A 25,333-nucleotide genomic window follows, 5' to 3' on the forward strand; every position below is an offset into this window, starting at 1 on the left:
CATTGGTAAGTTCTATTCCAACGTTATTGTAGATTATATTACTTTTATTCATGTACAAGTTACATTTTCAAACAGTTCGTGGTAACGAACTGTAGTAAGGAGCGAAGGGGCTCAATAGTAACCAAAACTCTAAAAAACGAAGTTTTTGATACAAATAGTTACATCAAAAGAATTGCATTTTAATGCTGATTTTAATATATAAGTTTCATCAAGTTTAGTCATACCGGTCAAAAGTTACGAGCCTGAGAAAATGTGCCTTATTTTAGAAAATAGGCGGAAATACCCTCTAAAAGTCACATAATCTTAACAAAATCACACCATCAGAGTCAGCGTATCCGAGAACCCTACTGTAGAAGTTTCAAGGTCCCTATCATAAAAAAGGTGGAATTTTGTATTTTTGCCAGAAGACAGATAACAGGTGCGTATTTTTTGTTTTTTCTATGTTGTTTTTTTTTCCTCAGGGGTGATTGTATCGACCTAGTTGTCCTAGAATGTCGCAAGAGGTTAATTCTAACGTAAATTAAAAGTACTAGTGTCCTTTTTAAGTGACCGAAAAACTAGAGGGCACCGAGGCCCCCTCCAACGCACATTTTTTTCCAAGGTCACCGGATCAAAATTTTGAGAGAACCATTCTGTTTTAACTCAGTCAAAAACCTAATAAATATGTCTTTAGGGATGACTAAATCCACCTCAGTTCCGGGGGAGGGGCGGCAACTTATAAACTTAGACCATTGTATACACATAGTAGTTGTTAATTATGAAGTGTACAGACGTTTTCAAAGGACTTTTTTGTGTTGGGGTTAGGGTGGGTCGGGGGGGGGGGGGGGCAGGTTACATGGGAGGATCTTTCCATGGAGGAATTTTTCATGAGGGAAGAGAATTTCCATGTAGGGGGTCGCAGGCTTTTCTAGCATCATTATAAAAAGACAATGAGAAAATATTTTTTTTCAACCGGAAGTAATGATCAACATTAAAACTTAAAAACGAGCATAAAATATTACTTAAATAAGGGGGTTTGTCTCTTCCACAATACCTTGCTCTTACGCTAAAGTATTTTTAGTAACTTCAATTAGTTATTCTACGGCCTTTGTGATTCAAGGGTCATTCTGAAAGATTTTGGACAAAATTCAAGCTTTAGTGTAAAGAACGAGGTATTGACGAGGGGGCAAACTCCCTCATATACGTAATAAAAATACACACACATATAAGTTCGTTACATAAGCTAATTCGTAAGGTACGTATGTTTATTACTAACAAAAACGTTTGTAAAAAAAATCTAGTTTTATTTTTAAGTAACCAAACATTTGGAGGTAACTAGGCTCCTTTCCCACCCCCTTTTTTTTTTAGCGAAATCGTCCGATCAAAACTATGAGAAAGCCATTTAGCTTGTAATTAACATAAAATTGCTTCTCCAAACTAACATCCGTATGATATATGGGTAGATTATAGCAAAATATATCGTGCAAAGAGTACATTCCGGCAGAATATGCTTCATCTTTTGAGGAGGCCAACTCCACGTGCAACTTTGGTGGAGATAATGTCGCTATGATGCTTGCACGATAGATTTGAATCAATATGGAAGCCGAGGTACCGCAGTGATTTAACTTGTAATTAGGCTTTTCACCTAATAGAACTTTACTACTTACATCAACAGAATCACCCACTCTACAGAATGTCAGTAAGAATTTTTCTTTACATTCACACACAGCAACTTAAACTTGTAAACATCTCTAATCTTTTGAGAGTAATATGAGCTTTTAACTATTAAATCATCTGCGGATTTTGCAATTACTGTTAGCAATATATGTATCCTGTAGATAAACACGCATCTTGTTCACATAAACTGAATAAGTAAAGGGCCAGCACAGACATTTTGCTATTTATAATGTTTGATATTGTCGTATGGGTGTCTACACCTGGTAACTACTTTACCCCATGAAATACAAGGCTATCAAGCATGGACTCCTGATCATAATTATCAAGCTTTTTTTCTATTCGACCAATTCTCTCTCCAAATTTTCAATTTGAAATCTCGGACTAACAAGAGCCTGCTCAGTTTTGCAAACTTTGGATTAAACTGGGAACTTTGGCAAAGCTTTGGATCATATATCCCAAAAGAAGAATGTGCCAATCACGTGACCAAGAACTATACCAAAATACCTCCATAATGTTGTGAAGACAAAAAAAGGGATGCACAGCAAATTTCTTTCAAATGACATAATTCTAAAGCTAACCAAAAATCTACGAGGTGCATTAAAAAAGAACTCGGCTGATGGTGGGTCTGCCGAAAATCTAAGACAACTCTTACGAAGAGGCCCGAGCATGTGTTTGGTAACATAAACAGTGTGATTCTGGCTGTGCCAAAAAGAATGGGGTCTTAGAAACTGTGGAGAAACCGCTATAATAACCTTCCGAAAACTATTTTGGAGGATGTAAAAGCTGGCGTGGAAAATATTTGTCAAAAGCAGACTTATTAAGAAACGATGCAACGACCAATCTTGCCGAAAATTATATGTCTGTTGCAGTGAAATTCGTCGGCGAAAACAAATAAGCCGCTCGAAACGTTGGTCATACCATGCTAGGATAAGTGGAGCAAGCCTATCCTACTCCTTGGCCCGAAATGGCAATCTTCTACATGAAAAAAAACATTTGGCTACAGTCCTGGCAAAAATACTAAAGAAATACACGGTGAAAACTTCTAATCTTCGGAAACGGACAAAAACAAATCAGAAAATATATTACGCAACCATGGGTGGGAGATATCCTGGCCAAAAAGAAAGAGAATCAGAGTTTGCCTAAAGGCGATCAAAAATTACGGACCAAATTGCAACAAGCCTGATATGAATCCAGAGGATTTGAAATCGCAAAGGCTGATTACGTTGCAAAAAATATGAATCTGGATGGAGCCAAACTGCAGGAGATCTACGTAAACACAAAGGGGCAAAATGATAACTGGATATTTGAGAGGAGCAAAAGGATTACTGCCACTTATTTTCATAGAATAGCTTCTCGCAAAAAAAAAATACTCCAACCGCACCCATAGTCAAGAATATCCGAATTAATTCTAATTTCAAATCTATTCCAATGCTTAGGGGTATTCAACTGGAGGCTATTGCACTGACGGCGTACGAGCAGAGAGAGGGAGTATCATTAATAAAAGGAGATCAAATGGGACTACTCATTCATCCAAATATCCAGTTTCTTGGAGCTTCTCTTGATGGTCGCTTAGAAACGGCACACCAGTTGAAGTGAAGACTGTCCATAATATTCCCAGAGGAATGACCATAAGGGAAGTGGCATCCCAAAAAGGATTGGTAAAGAGCTTTTCCCTATGGTCACACAATTCAAAATTGGAGTTAAAGAAAAATCATAAATACTATGCTCAAATTCAAGGCCAGCTAGAAATCACCATCAAGAAGAATGTCACTTGGTGGTATATCACCATGAGCATGATGTGGAAAATTTAACTATTACGAGATCAAAAGAGTATTTTTTGTCTATATACCAAAGCTTCAGGAGTTTTGGAGCGATTGTTTACTTCTGGAGATATTAGACTCGCGATTGATTAGGAACATGCCACTTAGACAGCCTGCCTTAGTCCGGGCTGCAGCAAATCGCGAATGAAACGGGACTTGGAGCCAGAAGACAGTGGATGTGAGAAAATTACTTGGTCCCGACACTGAAAGTGAATATTGAAAGTGGATTTTCCATTGACATGTGAAGAGCATTGACATGCGAATAGTATAGAGATTGTTAGGGGTCATAATGTATTAGTAGCAGTATTGTTAACCTTAACCTATTAGGCTTGTTTGAATAGTAGACTATTATAGGTTAACTATTAGTGTTGGTGAATAGCATATAAATATTAGTAAGTAAATTCTATTTGAGAAATTTCAGCATTCTGTCGAGGTCCAAACCATGTTGATAAATAAACTCTAATTACGTTGAGATTTAGTTGCTACTTTAGGCACTTCCAGGTAAGATAGGACAGCTAAATTTGGCAGGCGTATCAGGGAGCGGACCAGATTAAGTTGGAAATAGTCATTTTCCCGATCTGACCATCTGGAGGGGTGGGGGGCGGTTAATTCGGAAAAATAATATTTTTTCGGGGGCCGGTAATATTTCAGAAAAATTTCTGTTATAGAAAAATGAAATATTTTTAACTTACGAACGGGTGACGGATCTTAACGAAATTTGATATTTGGAAAAATGTTGCGTCTCAGAGATCTTATTTCAAATCCCACTGGATCCGGTGACATTGGGGGAATGAGGGGGGAACCTAAAATCTTGGAAAACGCTTAGAGTCGAGGGATCAGGATGAAACCTGATGGGAAAAGTAAGCACAAGTTCCCTAGATACGCGATTGACATAACTAGAACGGATCCGCTCTTTTTGGGGGAGTTGGAGGGGGGGGGGTTAATTCTGAAAAAATAGAAAAATGAGGTATTTTTAACTTAGGAAAGAGTCATCAGACCCCAATGAAATTTGATGTTTGGAAGGATATCGTGTCTCATAGATCTTATTTTAAATTCCGACCGGATCCGGTGACATTGGGGGAGAGATGGGAGGGGGAACCTAAAATCATGGAAAACGCTTAAGAGTGGAGGGATCGGGATGAAACCTGGTGGTAAAAATAATCATAAGTCCTAGATATGAGATTGACATAACTGGAACGGATCCGCTCTCTTCGGGGGAGTTGGGAGGAGGATGGTTAATTCTGAAAAATTAAAAAAATAAGGTATTTTCAAGTGACGAAGGAGAGATTGGATCTTATAGAAATTTGATATTTGGAAGGATATCACGTCTCAGAGCTCTTATTTTAAATCCCGACCGGATCCGGTGAAGAGGAAGTTGGGGGGGGGGACCTAAAATCTTGGAAACTGCTTAGAGTACAGGGGTCGGGATGAAACTTGGTGTAAAACTAAGTACAAGTCCTAGAAACGGAATTGACATAACTGGAACAGATCTCTTCTCTTTGGGGGAGTTGGGGAGGGAGGCTTAATTCTAAAAAATAGAAAAAATTAGGTATTTTAACTTATGAAAGAGTGATCGTACCTTTATGAAATTTCATATTTAGAAGGACCTCGAAACTCAGATCTCTCATTTTAATCCCTACCAGATTCAGTGTCATTAGGGGGGGGGGACCGGCATTACTGGTACGGATCCGTTCTCTTTGAGGGAGCTAGAAGTTGTTAATTTGGAAAAATTAGAAAATTGAGGTGTTTTTAACTTAAGAATGGGTGACCAGACCTTAATAAAATTTTATAATTAGAAGAAACTCAGGTCTCAGAGCTCTTCTTTCAAATCCCGACCAGATCTTTTGACATTGGGGTGGAATTGGAGGGGGAAACTGGAAATCTTGGAAAACGCTTATAAACGGTGTAGATACGTAATTGACGTAACTGGACTGGATCCGATTTCTTTGGGGGAGTTAGGTGGTGTGGTTCAGTGCTTTGGTGAGTTTAGTGCTTCTGGACGTGTTAGGACGATAAAAATTGGTAGGCATGTCAGGGAGCTGCACTAATTGACTTGTTACAGTTGTTTTCCCCGATTCGACCATCTGGAGGGCTGAAGGGAGAGGAAAAATTTGAAAAATTGAGGTATTTTTAACTTACGAATGGGCGATCGGATCTTGATGAATTCTGATATTTAGAAGTACCTTGTATCTCAAAGCTCTTATTTTAAATCCCGACCAGCATTAAGCCTCTGATTTTCCTTTTAAAGCAATCTATTGATTCTTAGAATTTTACTAGAGCTCATATCATATGAGCTCTTGGCTCTTCTTGACCTTGTCACAAGTGCCATATGAGCTCTTAGCTCTTGTTTTTGATGAATAGTATATAAATATAAGTAGTTTCAAAAATTTATTAAATACCCCTAAGGGGTTTCCTTCCTCCCTTACCTGTATTTAAGACCCAGGGCAAGGGTGCCTAATGTTTATTATGTACCTTCAGGACCATATCACTTTAAATGACATTAATTTAATAAGTATATGCATTACTCCGTAAAAGCAAAGTATATGATTACCCCGGTTCCAAACCGGGGTAATCAGTCCATCAACTATATGAGATGATGGGGAAAAACCATAATATTCTAAGATACGGCACTATTAGGAATAAAATGAGATCCCGTGGAACTAAAATGGACGAATATCCTATAACTTGAGATTTAAAAAAATAATGTTCGTATATTTTATAGGCCTACAATCGGCGTTTCTTTACTTTTAAGAGCCAATAATGTCTAAAATAATGTGTTTTAAAGAATAACGTTCTTTTTAAAAATAATATTCATACGTTTTATAGGCATACAATCGATGTTTCTTTACTTTTAAAGGCCAATAATGTTTAAAATAATGTGTTTTTAAGAATAATGTTCTTTTAAAAAATAATGTTCATACATTTTATAGGCCTACAATCAGTGTTTCTTTACTTTTAAAGGCAATAATGTTTAAAATAATGTGTTTTTAAGAATAATGTTCTTTTTTAAAATAATGTTCATACATTTTATAGGTCTACAATCGGTGTTTCTTTACTTTTAAAGGCCAACAATGTTTAAAATGATGTGTTTTTAAGAATAATATTCTTTTTAAAAATAATGTTCATACATTTTATAGGCCTACAATCGGTGTTTCTTTACTTGTAAAGCCAAATTGTTATCTGCTTTGTAACCTAACAAATTCCAATTCGTATGGTGTTAAAATGATATTGCCTCAAGGTGCTGTTGCCAATTATACATGTTTTTAACTTCCTTTTAAATCTGGTCTTAATGCTAAGGAGATGTCAACATTCTTAATGATATTCTGGCAAACCCCTCAAGGAGTGCTTAAGCCAATGAGAAAGGAGGAAATCTTGAATACTAAGAATTATTGCTAAAAATCATCTTTTATAACTACAAACTTAACAATCTTTGGGATTATTTGTCGGTATAAGATCTACAAAACGACATAAAAATCAAGGCTATATGATTAGTACAACCCTTTTAAACAGTAAAGGAAGAATATCTTAAATGGCAAATTTTAAAGGAAACTGATGATAATAAAAAAAAAAATTCACGGCCAAAATTTTTGAAATCTTGTGGCAAATAGAGAGGCTACTTTACAATTCTCTACGTCTTCTAAAAGTAATTTTATTGCTACTTTTAAAAATTAGAGGTGTCCCCACTAATTAATTTTTTATGAAGCTCTAAAGAAAAAAAATGCAAATTTGTTCGGCCTATTCATGTCAAAGCTTTCAATGAAGCCACAGTAATTTTTTCATCAAAGAATCTGCTCGTGTCTGTTGTTAATATGCATTTCACTGCTATAGGAAAATAGCATTGGCTTCAAACCTTGGAGATCCACCTTAAATAGCTAATGGGTGGTTTCTGGAAAACAGGGAAGGAGTTATCGGATCAAGCTGAAATTTCGCGGATAAGCTCCTGGGCCGTAGGGGACCTTAACTTGTGAATTTCAGCCCGATCGGACAACGTTAAAAGGGGTGGAGGGGGTTGGAGGGTCGAAACTTTCGGGGGGTTAAGATTTTCCTACGAAACTTTCATGGGCACTTACTCGGAGAATTCCGCATCGAATGAGTCTTCGTACACCCAGATTCGATGTCGGATGTGACCTGTAGGCGTCTAGAAAAAAAAAGTAAATGAATTTTAAGTGGCTATGCGTGGTTTCTGGAAAACAGGGAAGGAGTTATCGGATCAAGCTGAAATTTCGCGGATACGGTCCTGGGCCCTAGGGGGCCTTAACTTGTGAATTTCGGGCTACGAAATGCATCCCTCCCCATCCGTCTGCGACCACTGGAACCGAAGATCGCTTAACATTGTCGTGTGTCGCCTCTTTATAGAGGCACGAGTGTGCCTCCTTGATGGTATGATAATGCGTCCATACGCTTGTGACTAGATAGCCGGCTAAGTAAACCTACCACTGTTCGGAAAGGTGTGAAACAAGGCTCTTTGCTTAGTTCAGACCTTTTCAATAATGCCATCATAATTGTTATTAAAAATATTCCTCCATTTGTAAATGAGCCCCATATTGACGTCAGCCACCTCTGCTACGCATATGATAAGATAAGATTTATTTGCAAAAAAGCCTGCAGGCTATAGCAAACACATACAACTTTAAACAAACACCTAACTACAAACAACTTAAACAAGCAAACAAACTTGCAAATAACTTAAACAAGCAAACAAACTTTCAAACACTTTAGGAATTCAGAAACACCCGTAGATAAACTCTTACCAAGCTAACTCCTCAAACATGATTCCCTATGCTTAATCCCTAAACGAAGAAACTTACACAACTGTTTAATAGCATATCCATTCCTCTCAGCCATTCGCTCCTTTAACCAGCATTCACTCCCCAACACTCGTTCAAAACATTCCTTCCGCAACTCAGACAGCTCTTCACACTCGGATACAAAATGAACTAAATTTTCATTCCCTTGCCACACATAGGGCAAAAATAGGGGCCTGCCTCCTGCCTAAACTTTCCCAAATATTTACTTCTGATACCTAAATCTAAACTATCTCCTCTCAGCAACAACAAATTCTTCAAGTCCTCCCTACTCAACCCAAATTTAAAATAAACTTCCTCTCCCCAACACTCTTTAGCTTCGATATCCTTCTATTATCAGATAGTCTTCAGGTTCTCCAAAATACAGTTCACACAGTTTGCTCTGGTCTTAATGATATTGGGATTCAAGTCGCCTTCTCTAAAACTGAGCTTCTCGTTTACGGTTCGTCTCAACAACTTTCCATTGCTATCAATGTTGGCCTATAGTCTATTTTTGCATCGTTCTCTAGGGATTATTTAGGTCTCCCATTTGGATCAAATGTTAAAAATACTAAAACACTTGTCATCCCGGCGTTGAAAGAAAAGCTTAGAAAATCGTATTGGCTGCTTGCTCGAGTTTAAGGCCAGTTTCACAAAGTAACCCTAGGTAGACTTACAACGCTTTTTTCCACCGCATGTCTTTTTCTTGGTCCCTTTGTAGAGTTTTTTTCCCAATATCTGAGTTAAAGAAAATTAGATAGTTATTCTTCTGTTTTTGCAAATATCTTCTGCAATTGCCATTCTGGACTCGTAACCGGTAACTTTCGAGTAGATATGGCGTTTTCAATATTTCCTCAAAAATGAACCAGCTTGTGGATAGGTTTCGTAAGCGTTGAGAAAATATTGTCAACTTTCAACCTAATTGCTTAGCTTAATTGTGTTGCTTAAGTAGTTGAGATGTGGTTTGTTTTTTGCGAGTTTTTTCCTGTTAACTAATTCCATTCTTGTTTAATTTTCTTGTAAAAAATTCAATTTTTTTTAATTTTTGTTAAATTAATTATTAAGTTTATTAATCTATAATTTATTATTTTTCTCCTTAAACCAGGTCACTTTGTATCGAAGGATTCATCGTAGAAACTTCAAAAAGGACATATTTGATTGGAAACTGGAAGGGCTAGTGCCCTTTTTAATAGTTGAAAGTAATTGAAGGGCAACTAGCCCCATCCCACACCTAACATGTTCCCAAATATATTCAATCAGAATTTTGAGGCAGCCATTTTGTTCAACATAATTAAAAGGTCAAGAAATTATGTCTTTGAGGATGATACCCCCCCCAGCGCCCTCAGATCAAGGTTCATGAGCTATGCCCTAGGGGTATATGGGCTTTCATATAGAAAACGTGGCCGTATAAACTTAAGAGGAGGCTCATCGGACTGGTAATAAGAAGTTTTAGTGCCCCTTTTAAGATTCAAAATGCTCGGAGGGTGGATACCCCCCCCTGCACCTCGTATTTTCCCGAAATGTATCTAACATAAATTTTTAAATGACCATTTGTCGTCGCAGAAAGTTCGACAAAGGCTCATTCAATTGGAAATTGAAAGGGTTTGTGACCATTTTGATAGTCAAAACTAATTGGAAGGTGAAAGTCCCACCCACGCCCATCAATTCCAAGAATGGAATTTTGAGAAGAATACAATCAAAATTTTGAGAAAGCCATTTTGTACAGCATAGTTGAAAGGTCTGGAAATTATGACTTTGAGGTTGACAACCCTCCCCCGCAGTCCTCAGCGAAAGGGTTGTAAGTTATGATCTGAGGACATATAAGGTTTTTACGGAAAGGATGGTCGTAGAAACTCCAGAGGGGGCTCATTTGGTTGGAAAGCAGATGCTCTATTGTCCTTTTTTATGAGTCAAAGTGATTGGAGGGCAGCTACCCCCACCTCAACGTCATATTTTCTATAAATGCATCCAATAGAAATTTATAGATAGTCATTTGTTCAAAAACAGTCCAAAGGTAGTATAAAAAGGCCTGTTGGGTTGACGGAATCCCCAGAATATGGGGGTAAGGATTGTAAGTTATACCCCAGGGGCATATAAGGTTTTGATGGAAGGGGTGATCATTTGAACTTAAGAACAGGCTCATTTGATTGGAAATGTATAGTACTAGCTCCCTTTTAAAAATCAAACATGAAGGAGAGTATCTACCTCCCCTCCATCCCCCTCTCTGACATCCTCTTTTCCCAAAACACATTCAATTGAAATTATGAGATAGCCATTTTGGTACCACTAGTCCGAAAAATATATAATAATGTCTTTAGGGTGGACACAATCCTTAGAGCCTAGGGCAAGGGTTGCAAGTTATGCCCCAGGGCACATGAGGTTCTTATGGAACGGGTGGTTGCATAAATTTTGAATCAGATGGAACTCATTTGATTGGAAGTCGGAAGTTCTAGTGCTGCCTTTAAATCAGAAAAATGAGCGTGGCGCAATCAGCCCCCTCCCAAGACTAACATTCCCCAAAACATATATGATCGAAATTTAAAGAGAGATATTTTGTTCATCTTTGTTGAAAGGTCCGGTAATTAGATCTTTTGGGATGTCACCCCCCCCCCCCCCACAGTCCTCGGAGCAAGGGCTGTAAATTAAGCAATTCGTCTATTGATAACACATACTATATGTTTCTGAGAAAGGTATGCGTGTTTGAACTTTACTTTCTAAGAAGACAAAGAGCATTAATTAGAGCCTTTCAGAGAATGCTGAGAGGAGTGTTGAACTAAACAAAATACGTTATGTGTATAAGGGTCGCCAAAAGCGTGTAAAACAGGAATAACTGAGTACGTTGATTTGAAAAATCCAGGAAATGATAAGGGATATGATCAAAAAGGTAATACTTATTTGTTACCAATACTACTACAACTACCACCGCTACTACTATCAGACTATTCCATTTACTAAACTAAGGGGAAATTTGAATTAAATCAAAAGACATTATGTGCCTGCAAATTGTCAAAACAGCCCATCTCAAGAATTGATTTGGGTATTAAGTTGAAACTTTCAGAGAATTTTCAAAGAGGAAATTCATCTCACCAAAAGGCTATATGTGCACCCTAATCCTAATATTATTGTTACTGCTACATTTACTACTACTACTATTACTACTTCTATTGCAATACTCGTAAGGCTAAGAGCATTGAGATGAAAATTTCAAGAAGCATACCAACATACAGGTTATAAAAAGGACACATAAGCAATGTAATAGCAATGGCTAATTGTATTAAACATAAACTTTCAGGACTGGAATAGAGGGATGTTATACTGACTAAAAGGTAATATGTTAATACTACTACTGCTAGTAGTTCAACCCTAATTCAATACTATTACTAGTAATATCAATACTATTACTGTGACTACCATAACAGCTAAAGGGTGTAACAGCAATATCTTAGGAAATGTTAGGTGTGTGAAATTGAAACTAACAAGACTTGTTGTTAGAGATGTTGAACTATTAATACTACTAACAACTCGCCGCAGCACCAAGCCGCCTAAGGCCAACACAGCTACGCACAGTTGCAACACAGCTGTCTATATGCAGGTTGTCAAAATGGTGCAACAGCAATATCTTAGGAAAGGTTATATATGTGAAATTGAAACTAATTGTTGTTACGGATGTTGGACTACTAGTAAAGCTTCCCTCTTTACATCCCCCGCAGGAATCTCGCTTGTCCTTTAAATTTTTCTTTATGACATCCCTCCATCCCAGACAAGGACGACCTGCTTTCTGTTTTAACCCTAGACGGCTGGCCGAAAAGGAAAATTTTCGGCAATTAGGTATTCTTCATCCGAAGAACGTGTCCTAGGAATCTCAATTTTTCTTTCATTATAGCCCTAGAAAGCGAGAATAAACCACATTTTTCGTACAGCCTATTGTTTAAAATACAATCAGTCAATCGGGTACCTAGAACAATCCGCAAGCAATTTCTCTGGGAAAAATTTAGTAAATCTTCATCCACTTTTAGGAGCACCCACGCTTCAGAGCCATATTTGACTACTGTCATCACTGTAGTATCCAATGTTCTAAACTTGGTTTGCAGATTTATCTTCTTATTCTTAAAACTTTTTTTTAATTTTGAAAAACACCTAATCTGCTTTTATCATCTTCACTGCTCCCACCGTCTTTACTAATAACACAACCAAGGTGAATGAATCTGCCCACCCGATCAATCTCTTTGTTACCCAACGTCACTTTTTTTCTCTCCACTTATTCCTAGCCTTAGTGACTTAGTCTTCTTAACATTGATTTTCAAACCTATTCTAACACCCTAAACTCGCAATTCTCTAAAAGTTCATTCATTTTGGTCACGCTTTCATCTAGGATGGTTAAACCATCAGTATAATCTAAGTTCAGGTGAGTTTTTCCTCCCCAGTTGATTTTGTGGTCTCCCATCGCCCTTCCTGTGCTCCTTAAGACGAAGTTCATCAAAATGAACCATATAAAGAGAAACAGAACACAACCCTGCTATACTCCTGGTTTAATACAAAGCCAACTGCTAACCTTATTTCCTACCTTAAACACAGCAGTGTCATTCTTGTACGTAGCACCAAACACTTTAATGTATTTGTTTGGTATACCATAAAAGGGTAAGACCTTTCGTAAAGCTGTTCTATCAACAGATTCGAAAGCTTGCTCGTAATCTATAAAACTGAGGACCAAAGGTGTTTGACAACTAAGGCACTTCTCAATTATTAACCTGAGAGTGAAAATTTCCTGTACATATCCTGTACCTTTTCTAAACCCGCACTGTTCTTCACTTAGAACTTTCTCAACAGCATCTCTTAGTCTAAGAAGTATAATATTACAAACTAATTTGCTACCCACAGAGTTCAGACTAATGGCTCAATATTTACAACGCTCACTCTCACCATCTTTCTGATACAGTGGTTTCATTCAGGTTTTTCTAAAATCGTTTGGTACTTCCCCTTTTTCAGAAATCATATTCATGATTTGTGAACATCATATTTTTGAGATTGAACTAACCAAAATAAAATATTTGCATATTAATACTACTGCTTCTACTCATTCTACTACTGCAGTTACTATTATTACTACTTCTGTTACTACTACTGCCACTAAAACTTACGCTACTACAATTATTTCCACAGCTACTACTACTACTGCTATTAAAATTAAGAGTTGTATGGAGAAAAAATTGGAATGCATTGAACTGTGTGGAGCTAATTCGAAACACATCATGCTCACACAGGTCGTCAAGCGGACACATCAGAAATGCTTGAGGAACGGTTGGTGGAATTAAGCTGAAACTTTCAGTGTGTGTCGAAGGGAATGTTGACAAAACCAAAATTACTATGCTCATACTGCTACTAATGCTGCTACAACTATTTTTCCTGCGCAATCTAAGGGTATTATAGTGAAGCTTTCAAGGAATATTTAGAAGGACTATCATTGTAATTCAAATTACTACGAAGGGCCAGTTTCACATCCCGCTGATTTAAAATTTTTGGTAAATTAATATCTTCAATCTGCTTACAAATACGTCAATTAAAATTACAATACACGGTCTTTTTTTTCAGTAAAGTGCAAATTATGTTCTGGTTTTGAGAAGGTAGGGGGGTTATCAACACTACTCATGTTAATTTCTGCTCTACAACAAAGGAAAAACAAATAACTGTACTAAGCGACAGTTTTCCAGGGCTGAATACCATATTAGCTATGTTAAACTAAGGAATAACTTTTAACTTTAGGTAACTAAAAAGGGTTTACTTTACTAAAAAGGGTTAACTTAGGTAACTTCTCATGGTTTATGATGAAATTCTATCACCTTGCATGTCGAGGAATGATAAGAACCATTTGCAATAGCAATATCTTTAACTTGATTTGACAGGGAAGGAATCATTCCAAAACATTGATTGTGAAGAATAAATTGGAGTGAAGCTTTTTTAATAAGGCGAACCTTCTGAGTACGTGAAGTATTTTTACTTCTTCGTTTACAGTTGTACTACCGATGCACGTTAAATTTTAAGAGGTACAACAGAGTACTTAACAATAGTGTAATCATATACAACATGAACAATATTAACAGAATTAAAAACAATTTACTTACAAGTCATGTGTTAAGTAGGGATTAACTGCTGTACCAGCTGCAGACAATATTACAAACATGTCTTTACAGCCCCTTTCTTTAATTGTATTACGAGCAGTTATATTTCGGAAAATATTTGATATTAGTGAAAGAAAAAAAAAACTTTGCAAATGTGTTGCAAAACAAAAAGAGAGAGTACAATGTACAACAGCACTGTAATGACGAATTAAAGTAAAGTCGAATTTCCTTTAGCAGCACGTTTTCACTGTACAGCAGCACTGTAATGACGAATTAAAGTAAGTCCAGTCGGTAACTCTACTTAACGGTAACTTAAATTTAGCTGTGTTAAATCCTCATGCTGTAACAGTTAATAACTGATGGGTCTCTTTTGAGTAGAATAGCGTAAACTCCGCATGTTTTCACGTAGTTTTCTACTCCGGACGTGTCAAAACCGTCAAAGACATCGCGCCCTCTATTGCTCCCAGTCTCTAGATCTAAATTTGTAATTTGATCCGTTTTTGAAGATTCCAAGGATATCTAGTTTGTTCCACAATTATGGGACTTCTCCGGTCATTTTAGGTGATAGAATTTCATAGGGAAATATTTGAAGGAAATGGGAGCTTTCTGTCAGGGTGTAAAGAGGGAGGTTTCGATTAGTGTTAGATGGAGGGGGCGTATGCGTAGCTGTGATGGCCTCAGGCCACTTGATGCTGGGATGAGTTGTTAGTGGTAGTAGAAGTAAATACAAAATGTAGCAGAAAAACATGTTACAAATGGCAGAAGACAAAAAGAAAGTGTAAATACAAGAAGATTTAGTAAATAGTGTTGCGTCTCCCATTTGTTTTTCTTCTCACATAATCTTATAAAATAGAATATTGTTGAAAATCAAGGTTATCTTGCCCTACAAAAATGGAAATGTAAAGCCAATAAGGAAACACCAATGTGTATTTGCGCATCGTCAGGCCTCGTTTTTTGAGGAGGCTATTGTATTTCTTCTTATGTCGATCGGACAAAACCGTTTGTTGTGAATCTCAGGATTTCTTGAATCAACGCAATCGAAACAATCAATCGATCACGAACTGTTTTCTAAAATCATTTTTCTTTACCAAAGTTCTCTTGTCATACAAAAATCTAAATTTAAAACCAATCGAAAAATAGCTATGTGTAGCTTTCAAAATCTACGTAAGGAAAACAAATTTGTTGACCCTTTTTTCAGACCCACTTGGCTGTAAGTTTCAAACTGAGAAAGGAAAACTACTTTTTGCGCGGCTTTTATCTTCAAAATTAAGGTTGTCAAGGGACTCCTTGGTAAAGTTAAATCCCCTGGCTCAAAGAACTTGAGATACAAGTTTCAAGTCAAATACACACACACACAAACACACAAAAATATATATATAAACACAATATATATATATATATATATATATATATATATATATATATATATATATATATATATATATATATATATATATATATATATATATATATATATATATATAGCTTGTCATCGAACAAAATTCTGGTTTTCAGTATGGTAAGATTGTGGGCACCCAAGATCTGGTACCATTAATAGCATCAGACTGACTACGAAGCGTAGATTCTCGAAGGCGCTCTCCCTCCACCGCAAATCTCTCGTTGATAGCTATTCCGCCCGTGCAAAAAAGGATCGAAATTTTCTTTTCAAGTCTGTATCTTTGGCAAAGCCTACCCCTCTGTTGTCGCCGTCTGAAATCCCCGTCGAGGATTGGTATTCTTATTATGCGAGTGAATTTGCTGCTCCTAACCCCCAGCTTGAAGACATGTACGAGAGAGAATTGGATGAGTTCCTTGATAAGCTTCCGCACGGTGATTTTGTTGTCAGTTTGGAGTCCGTTATTCAAGCAATTCGTCGGTTGAAAAATAAGTCTTCTTGCGGAATTGACCGTGTTAGCGCTATCCATATTAAACATGGTGGTTCGGTTCTCGCTATGCATCTTTCGCTTCTTATGCAGATGATCTTCACGCAAGGTGTTGTTCCCTCATCTTTCTGCGTAGGGGATCTAACCCCCATTCCGAAGAAAGGGAAAAATGAAATCAAATGCTCGTCTTTCCGCCCCGTTACAGTCGCCACATCTTTATGTAAACTATTCGAGCTTCTATTCATTAATGAACTGGAAACTAAATGCTACACCCCGCCACGTCAATTCGGATTTAAGCGCCGCACTGGTTGTGCCGATGCCTTGACGGCTGTAGTGAGTGTGCTACTCGATGCGGATTTTTCTGGAGAGAGCATAGGCTTAGCTAGTCATGACATCAGCCGTGCATTCGATTCACTCATGCACGCTGCAATGTTATTAAAAGCTTCACAACGAGGTCTGAATCCCTGCATAGTTCGATCCCTACGTGATATGCACTCGAGGCTGTCCATTCGCCTAAAGCTTCCTCCACACAAAAATTTGCCTCCCCGGCCTCATGAAAAATTAATCCCCGTTTTGAAGGGTGCCCGCCAGGGAGCCGTCTCCTCCCCTCATTTGTTCAATAATTATGTTCTTCAAGCACAAGATAAATGCCCAACCTCATGCATTTTTTCCTCTATAGACACCTCCTTAGTATGCTACACCGACGACGTCTTGAACTTGAGTAGAACATTACAAAAAGCTTCTCACATTTTTGAAACGCTTAAAACCGAATACCTAAAAATTGGCCTCAGTTTTAACACTGAGAAAACCGAGATAGTTCTCTTCAATTGGCAAAAAACACCACACGTGCCTTCACTGCCTTTTGGTGAAAATCTCGTGAATACTACTGACCACATAAATTACCTCGGAGTCCCTATTGGCTCGTCTCTAAGGCATACACGTCTTCTACTGATCAAACACCTCAATCGACGAATCTCCGGCTCGTATGCTTCCATAGTCTCTGCTAAATTCCGTTTTAGCCGCCCCCTCCTTGCCAGCCTAGATAACGCTACTGTTTTACCTCATATTCTGTACCTGGCACCATTTTGAAAACTATTCTCGAAGGCTGAATTGTCTAAAATCCGTGCGCTTTTCTTCTGTTTTGTTAAATACCTCCTTCGTTTTCCTCCCTGGTACAGAAACTCAATCCTCATTAAAAAGTATCACATAACCGACCCTCATGTTGCAGTTGAAAATGTAATCAAAAGACACAATATTAAAATAGTAGATCACGATTGGTATAATCTCCTTTTACAATAGATCTGTTTTCGTTTTATTCATTTTAGTGCTATTTTGTTTGCCCTTTTATTAGTTGAGTCTCTTTCTAGTTATGTCTCTTCTGATATGTTCCTATATATTTTCTTATATTTATGTGTTCGTGCTCCGTCTTTTTCATTTCGTATGATTGACGGGTTTTCAAATAAATAAATAAATAAATATATATATATATATATATATATATATATATATATATATATATATATATATATATATATATATATATATATATATATATATATATATATATATATATATATATATATATATATATATATATATATATATAGATCTGTTGACATTGGGGGGAGTTGGAGGGGAAAACTGGAAATCTTGGAAAACGATTAGAGTAGAGAAATCGAGATGCAACTTGGTGGGTAGAATAAGCATATGTCGTGGATACGTGATTGACGTAACCGTACTGGATCTACTTTCTTGAGGAGTTAGGGGGTGGGGTTCAGTGTTTTGGTGCGTTTGGTGCTTTTGGACGTGCAAGGACGATGGAAATTGGTAGACGTGTCCGCGAGCTGCACAAATTTACTTAATAAAGTCGTTCATAACCAGAATCATAGTCTGGTTTTAAAGAACATAAAAGAGGGTGCTGCAGTGAAGTACCATTTGCGGCCATTTAATAAGCAAATATAATATTTTTGGCCTGGATGTGGTTAAAATTCTAGCAGTAAAATTCTAAGAACTTGTGAACATGCTACCACTAAAGTAAAACCAAAAATTACACATCCAAGGAACTCCCCTCCCCCAATAAAAAACAACTGAGCCCGTTTTATTGTTTTCTAAGAGGTAATGTCTGAAAACGGATTTCAGGTCCTTTTACTGGCTTATTTTTGTAAAAAATTTTTTTTTCTTTATTTCACTGTCGTGAATTGGGTCCCCATGATTCAGGGAATCGAGGATATAAGTTTTAAGCCGATCAGAAAAGCTAACCCCTTATGAGACTCCATCCCGGGGGTGTGTTTTCCTGAAATAAAACTGTTATCAAACATTAAGATTCTTTGGCCCAGGGACATGCCGTCCAGAAACTCGGGTCTTGCCGGGTCTTTCTTGGGTTTTGTTTTCGGGGGAATCATCGTCTTCATATGTTTAGCTACATAATGGGATCCTCTCAACTTAAATAATTAAGGATCTAAATTTCAAGCCGACTGGGGAGAAGTCTTTGGGCCCATCTTTAGTGCGAGGGTTCGTGCCCAAAAATTTTGTTTTGGTTTATACATTGATTTTTTCTTGACCCAAGGAATTACGGCTGCAAGTCTCAAACTGTTAAGGGACAAATAGTTTAATGGTTTATTTCAAGACACTGTGATACCCACCTGCTCCTTTTAAGAAATATGTGATCTTGTTGTTCTGGTGACTGGTTCCTGAAAGTGCTGAGCCAATCCGAGATCAAAGATTAAACCTATCCCCATTTTGCTGTAAAATATGTGCACAATCAACTGGTAAGTTGCATGATTTATAGTCCTTGTGAAATGGCAATTATTACACCCCAGGATGCAAAATTATTGGATCGTTTGACTGTTCTGAACCAGATAGTTATCTTAAAATTTTGATCTAATAATACAATGGGGTTACAAGGGGGCAACTAGCGAAAACGGAGACACGAGGGGGCCTGTTAGTCCTCAAATTACTTTGAATCCTTTAAAAGGCACAAGAAGTCCCAATTTCCAATTTAGTTTGTATTTTCCCAAAACTGTTTTATGACAACCCTCCAAACAAAGTGTTCTTGTTAAAAATAATGCATTGAAGGCATCTGGCTTTTTGTCAAATGAGTGTTGCCTCTTACTATGAAGCTTTAACACTTTATAGTAGTGGCTCACTTTCAGACATTGACCATTGTATCGTTTCTTCTGGTCTCATCTGTGGTGAAGTCCATGTTGATCAGGATGAGCGTGATTACGACCATCTCCCCCTATCCCTCACTGTTACCCTTAATGCTACTGCGGAGAAAAACCTTCGTCCCAATTCTAGAAAATGGATTTCTAAAAGAGAATGGAACAAAGCTGACTGGCCTCTTTATTTTTCTACGCTTGTTAGCCTTCTATCAACGATTAAAGTCCCTTTTAAGTTGTTGTGTACAAGCGTTGGGTCCCCACAAGCCAGAATTCAGCTTAATATTTATTATAGCCACATTGTGTCGTGCTTAAAGAGGTCTGAAGAGGTAGCTGTTCCCCTATGTCGCTTTGGAGCAAAAACAAGAAGTTCAATTTGGAAGAATGACCCAGAGCTCAAAACAATAAAAAATAGGGCTAAATTGTGGCTAAAAATTTGTATAGCTTGCGGCCGCCCTTTAAGGGGTAATGTTTTCGATATTAAACAAAGAACAAAGCTTGATTTAAACGCTATCTTCGAAAAATTAGGTACAATGGTACCGAATTTCCTAAGTCTCCTAGCCAGTGGAAAAAAGGGATTAATGTCGCGAAGTTTGATAGATCGCCTACAGCCGACCGAATCCCTAATGTATCATGGATCAATCATTATAGTAACATTTTCGATACAGTGATATATGCGGCTCATTTTCGTTTTGCCAAGCTCTGTTCTAATCTGTTGCCTAAAAAAATCATTCAAGGTCATGTACCTCCTGTTAGTGTTGACCGTGTCAAAAGAAGTGTAGAGAGACTTAGTGCATCAGTGCTTTTCACCTCAACACCGATTCGGAGGAATTAGTTTATCACTTGCAGATACTTTTTCAGATGTGTTTATGTTCTTCTTTAGTCCCTGATTCTTTTTTAGTTGGTAACATTACATCAATTTTGAAACGTGGTAAGGACCCAACTAGTTGCGCTTCGTATAGATCTATTAGGGTTGCTTGTACTTTAAGTAAAGTATTTGAATATGTTTTGCTCCCTGATCTCCTGTCTAATGTAGATTATATGTCTAATCAGTTTGGCTTCAAGCCGTATATAGGATGCCAACATGCTCATCGTGCTATAGTTTCGCGATTACTTGAAGCGCATAAAAATGGTTTTGAGGTTCATTTTTGTGCACTCGATGTTTCAAAACCTTTTGATTCAATTTGCCATAGCCAACTTTGGTATTCTTTAATCCAACTTGGTGCAAATGTGTCTATTATATCAACTCTTCGTTTTTGGTATGCTAATTCATATGTTCGACTCAAGTCAGGTGACACCTACGTTGGTAATATCCCCATCCGTTCTGGTCTTAGGCAAGGAGGAGTTTTATCCCCTTATCTTTTTAATGCTAGTCTTTATTCTGTTTTGCCACGTATTAATCCATCTTGTTTTTTAGGCCTAACTAATCTTTCGTAAACTGCATATGCAGATGCTTTACTTTTGATGATCAGCCGCACTAAATCTAGCCTAATTAAGTCGACCCAGCTTGTTTCTAAGTCTTTTGAGGAAATCGGCCTCAAACTTAATACTGAAAAATGTGAATATTTAGTTTTTAATGCTAAGCATCAAAGTAGTGATCTTGATTATGGTTAATTTTCAGTTAAGCTCGTTTCTTTGATTCGGTGCCTTGGTATTAGTATTTGTTCATCTTTATCGGCTTTTCGATCTTGTGGACTAAATGATATTAAAAGTAAACTTAAAAAAGGGTACGCGAAAATTGTCCCGAACCGAGGCAGATTTTCACGAAAGGCTTTATCCAGACTTTATTCTACATATGGCGATCATTCTATATTGTTTTTTTCCGGTTTGCGCCCGTTGTTTAATAATCAAGATTTGCAGGGTATAAGAGTTCTGTATTTTCGTCATTGTAAATATTTATTGTATCTTCCGCGTTCTTATAGAAATCAGAAGATTATCAGAAATTTTGTGCCATTGATATTATTTTTGCTTATAAAAAAACTCTATGCTAGATTAGGTGCTGAGGCCTGTCAACGCTTGGGCCCTTACCAACCTTTGATTAGACTGTATTAATTGTATTGTTTGTGTTATTTTGTTTTTCTTTCCTTAATGTTTTTACTCCGCTTAATTTGTCAAAACAAGCGGGTAACAAATAAATTATTAGTATTATTTTAAAGAGGAAACAAAATTAATGCATTTTTCAATAGAAAATAAGTTAAAGGCCAAATCAAACATTTTACACAGGACGCCAGAGGAAAAATTCTGATTAGATTATGATGTAGATTATGATTTTTGGTGGTTGAACTATTAGAAGGTAAGCTAATGGTATGTTGATATCATGACTTTCGATATTAAGTTGGTGACCTACACAAGGCCGTATCCAAGAGGGTAGGAGGGTGAAAAGCCCCCCCCCCAAAAAAAAATAATTGTTCTACTCTTAAAAACATAACAAATTTGCATACAATTTTTTTTTTGCGTTTCTATTTATTTTTGCAAAACTCCCCCGAAAAAAACTTCCAAACAAAAAACCGCCAAACAAATATCCTGGATACGGCCGTGGGCCTATATATAAAACAGATTGGTGAACAACTTGAAAAAACAAATTAAAGTTCAACAAATTACTTTTTAAAACTGTTCGTGTTGAGTGGTTGAATCTTTAATGCTACGACTACTACTACTACTACTCCTAACAACACCTCACTGCAGCACCAAGCCACGTGATGCTAACATAGCTACGCACGCTCCTTCTCCATCACAATATATTTCAAGTCTTCTACTTTTCATCCTCCCAAGAAGTTTCCGTTTTTTAATCTTTCCTGGCAACACTCTCCCACTCACATTTGCTTGACTTCCATCCCTTTTTATGCGAGTGCCATGAAATATGTTTCTATTGCGCTTATCGGGTTTTGGGCATATAAGATTATTTTGTGCTACTTTAGGGTTTGAAAAATCTTCCAAATATTCGTACTAAAAGGTTAATTATAAAAAAAACAGTGACTTTACTTGTAAAAAAAAAAATGACTCAAAAAGTTTTTAACGCGAATATTTTCAATCGAGGTAATTCGTGGTCCAGAATTCGATGTTACCTTGAATCTGGTTTCTATTGTTGGCTCCTGTGCATACCTCAAACCAAAAAATGAATAAATCGGCTTATCTTCCAGGAAGCTCTCCATCATGCCGCCTTTGATTGTGGCATAGCCAGGAACATCTAGTATCACAGAATTTGACCATGGGAGGAAAATTAAGAAAAGGAAACCAAAACAATTTATCATCATAGCTTTTTCCGTTTGCGACTGGAGGAAAAAGCTAAAGCAAGAAAATTATTTTAATTCTTATCAGTGGGATACACCGTAAGAAAAATATAGATATTGCAAATATTATTGTTTACATTGTACAATTTATAATTCCTTAGTAAATGAAAAGTGAACAGGTGACATAGATAAAATAAGAGAAGAATTATCTCAACTGTGCAAACAGGTAAAACACTCATAAATAGAACATGGTGACAGCTCTAAATTCGTCAATGTTTGTTGGAATAGCGAAGAATAGCCATAATAGCCAGGGCTCAGGGTGTTTTTCTACAGTTTTTTTTTTCACAGCCCATGATGTTTTTTTCACAGTTGGAAAAAGTTTGGAAGAATAGGAAGATAAGTCTGCAAACCAATATTAGAATATTGGAAGCCACATTGATGACAGTGGTGAAATCAAACAGTTGGTGGTAACGAACTGTAGCAAGGAGAGACCCGGCTCAAATAGTAACCAAAACTCTAAAAAACCGAATTTTGATCCTAAAAGATATATCAAAAGAATCGAATTTTAATGATGATTTTAAATATATAAGCTTCATCAAGTTTAGTCTTACCCATCAAAAGTTACGAGCCTGAAAAAATTTGCGCTATTTTAGAAAATAGGGGGAAACACCCCCTAAAAGTCATAAAATCTTAACGAGATTCAGCGTATCAGAGAACGATGTTTCAAGCTCCTATCTACAAAAATGTGGAATTTTATATTTTTTGCCAGAAGGCAGATCACGGATGCGCGTTTATTTGTTTGTTTATTTGTTGTTTTTTTTCCCAGGGGTGATCGTATTGACCCAGTTGTCCCAGAATGTTGTGAGAGGGCTCATTCTAACGGAAATGAAAAGTTCTAGTGCCCTTTTTAAGTGAACAAAAAATTGGAGAGCACCTAGGCCCCCTCCCACGCTAATTATTTTCCCAAAGTCAACGGATCAAAATTCTGAGATAGCCATTTTATTCAGCGTAGTAAAAACACCTTATAACTATGTCTTTGAGGACGACTTACTCCCCCACAGTCCCCGTGGGAGGGGCTACAAGTTACAAACTTTGACCAGTGCTTACATATAGTAATGCTTATTGGGAAGTGTACAGGCGTTTTCAGGGGGATTTTTGGTTGGGGGAGGGGTTGAAAAGAGGGGGATATGTTGGGAGAAATTTCCATCGAGGAATTTGTCATGGGGGAAAAAAATTTCCATGAAGGGAGCGCTGGATTTTCTAGCATTATTAAAAAAAAACTGAAAAAATAAATACGAAAAGTTTTTTCAACTGGAAGTAAGGAGCAGCATTAAAACTTAAAACGAACAAAAATTATTACGCATATGAGGAGCTCACTCCCTCCTAATCCCTCGCTCTTTACGCTAAAGTATTTTTAGTAATTTCAACTATTTATTCTGGGGATTTTGGGATTCAGGGGTCATTCTTAATGAATTGGGACAAAATTTAAGCTTTAGTGTAAAGAGCGAGGTACTGACGAGGGGGCGAACCCCCTCATATATGTAAAAATAACATGAGAATACAAAAGTTCTTTACGTAAGCTAATTTATAAGTTACGTAAATCTTTTACTAATAAAAAGGTTCGTAAAAAATTAAAAGTTCTAGTTGCGTTTTTAATTAAACAAAAAATAGGAGGGTAAATAGGCTTCCTCCCTTGCTCTGTTTTTTCTCAAAATCATTCGATCAAAATTATGAGAAAGCCATTTAGCCAAAAAAAAGATATGCAAATTTCATTTTAATTATTCCTCTATGGAGAGCCAAAATCAAAACATGCATTGATTCAAAAACGTTCCTGTAGTAGTAGTAGTAGTAGTAGTAGTAGTAGTAGTAGTAGTAGAACAATTTTATTAGGAATAAACATTTCTTAATCAATAGCACAACATAAGCGAAGCTTGCGAGGCTGTGCTAAATTCAAAGAAAATAAAGAGTCAATATGGAGAATAAGAAAATATGGAGAATGAGACCATATACCGAAATCAACAAAAAAAAAACAAAAAAAAACAAAATAAACAATACACTCCCTCGCGTGACCCCAAGAAAAAAAAAAAAAAAAAACATAAATATTACAAATGAATAAGCTATGTAAAATTTATTTTAGCTAATCTGTTTCAAAAGCATACCTACCGAGCAACTCCACACGTAAATCAGACTTAAACTGGTCAAGGCTACCTATTTCCTTGATATCTAAACTCAGTTTATTCCAAAGTTTTGAAGCTCTGTAAATAAGTGAAAAAAAAACCTACTTGAAACTAATCGAGGAACCTCAGTATTACCTCGTATCCGAGTAATGTGGTGGTGAACATCAGGTTGGTTCAGAAATTAAATAAAAAAAAACAAGTTTTTTTTTTTAACTGAAAGTAAGGAGCGACATAAAAATTTAAAACGAACAGAAATTACTTCGTATATGAAAGGGGCTGCTTCCTCATCAACGCTCTTTATTATTTTATTATTTTTATTATTTATTATATTTATTTATTATATTATTTTAGCTCTTTATGCTAAAGTTTTTTACGGTTTTAAAAAGAAAAATTGAGATAAAGAGTCAAACTTTAGCGTAAAGAGCGGGTCTTGAGGAGAGAACAGCCCCTTTCATATACGAAGTAATTTCTGTTCGTTTTAAGTTTTAATGCCGCTCCTTACTTTCAGT

The 25,333-nt window shown here is 36.8% G+C and overlaps 1 protein-coding gene across 2 annotated transcripts in view; it reads right to left on the reverse strand.

The window, feature by feature from the left end:
• LOC136027618 (esterase FE4-like) overlaps nt 1-22,703 on the reverse strand; it is a 191,316-nt gene extending 168,613 nt beyond the window's left edge. For both annotated transcript variants that reach the window (XM_065705036.1, XM_065705035.1), the window contains exon 1: nt 22,483-22,703. In XM_065705036.1, the coding sequence (XP_065561108.1) occupies nt 22,483-22,671 (189 nt within the window). In that variant the 5' untranslated portion in view covers nt 22,672-22,703. The remainder of the gene's footprint in view (nt 1-22,482) is intronic.
• Nucleotides 22,704-25,333: the final 2,630 nt, after the last annotated feature.

Source organism: Artemia franciscana, chromosome 5, assembly GCF_032884065.1.
Source record: "Artemia franciscana chromosome 5, ASM3288406v1, whole genome shotgun sequence".
NCBI classification, from domain to species: Eukaryota; Metazoa; Arthropoda; class Branchiopoda; order Anostraca; family Artemiidae; genus Artemia; species Artemia franciscana.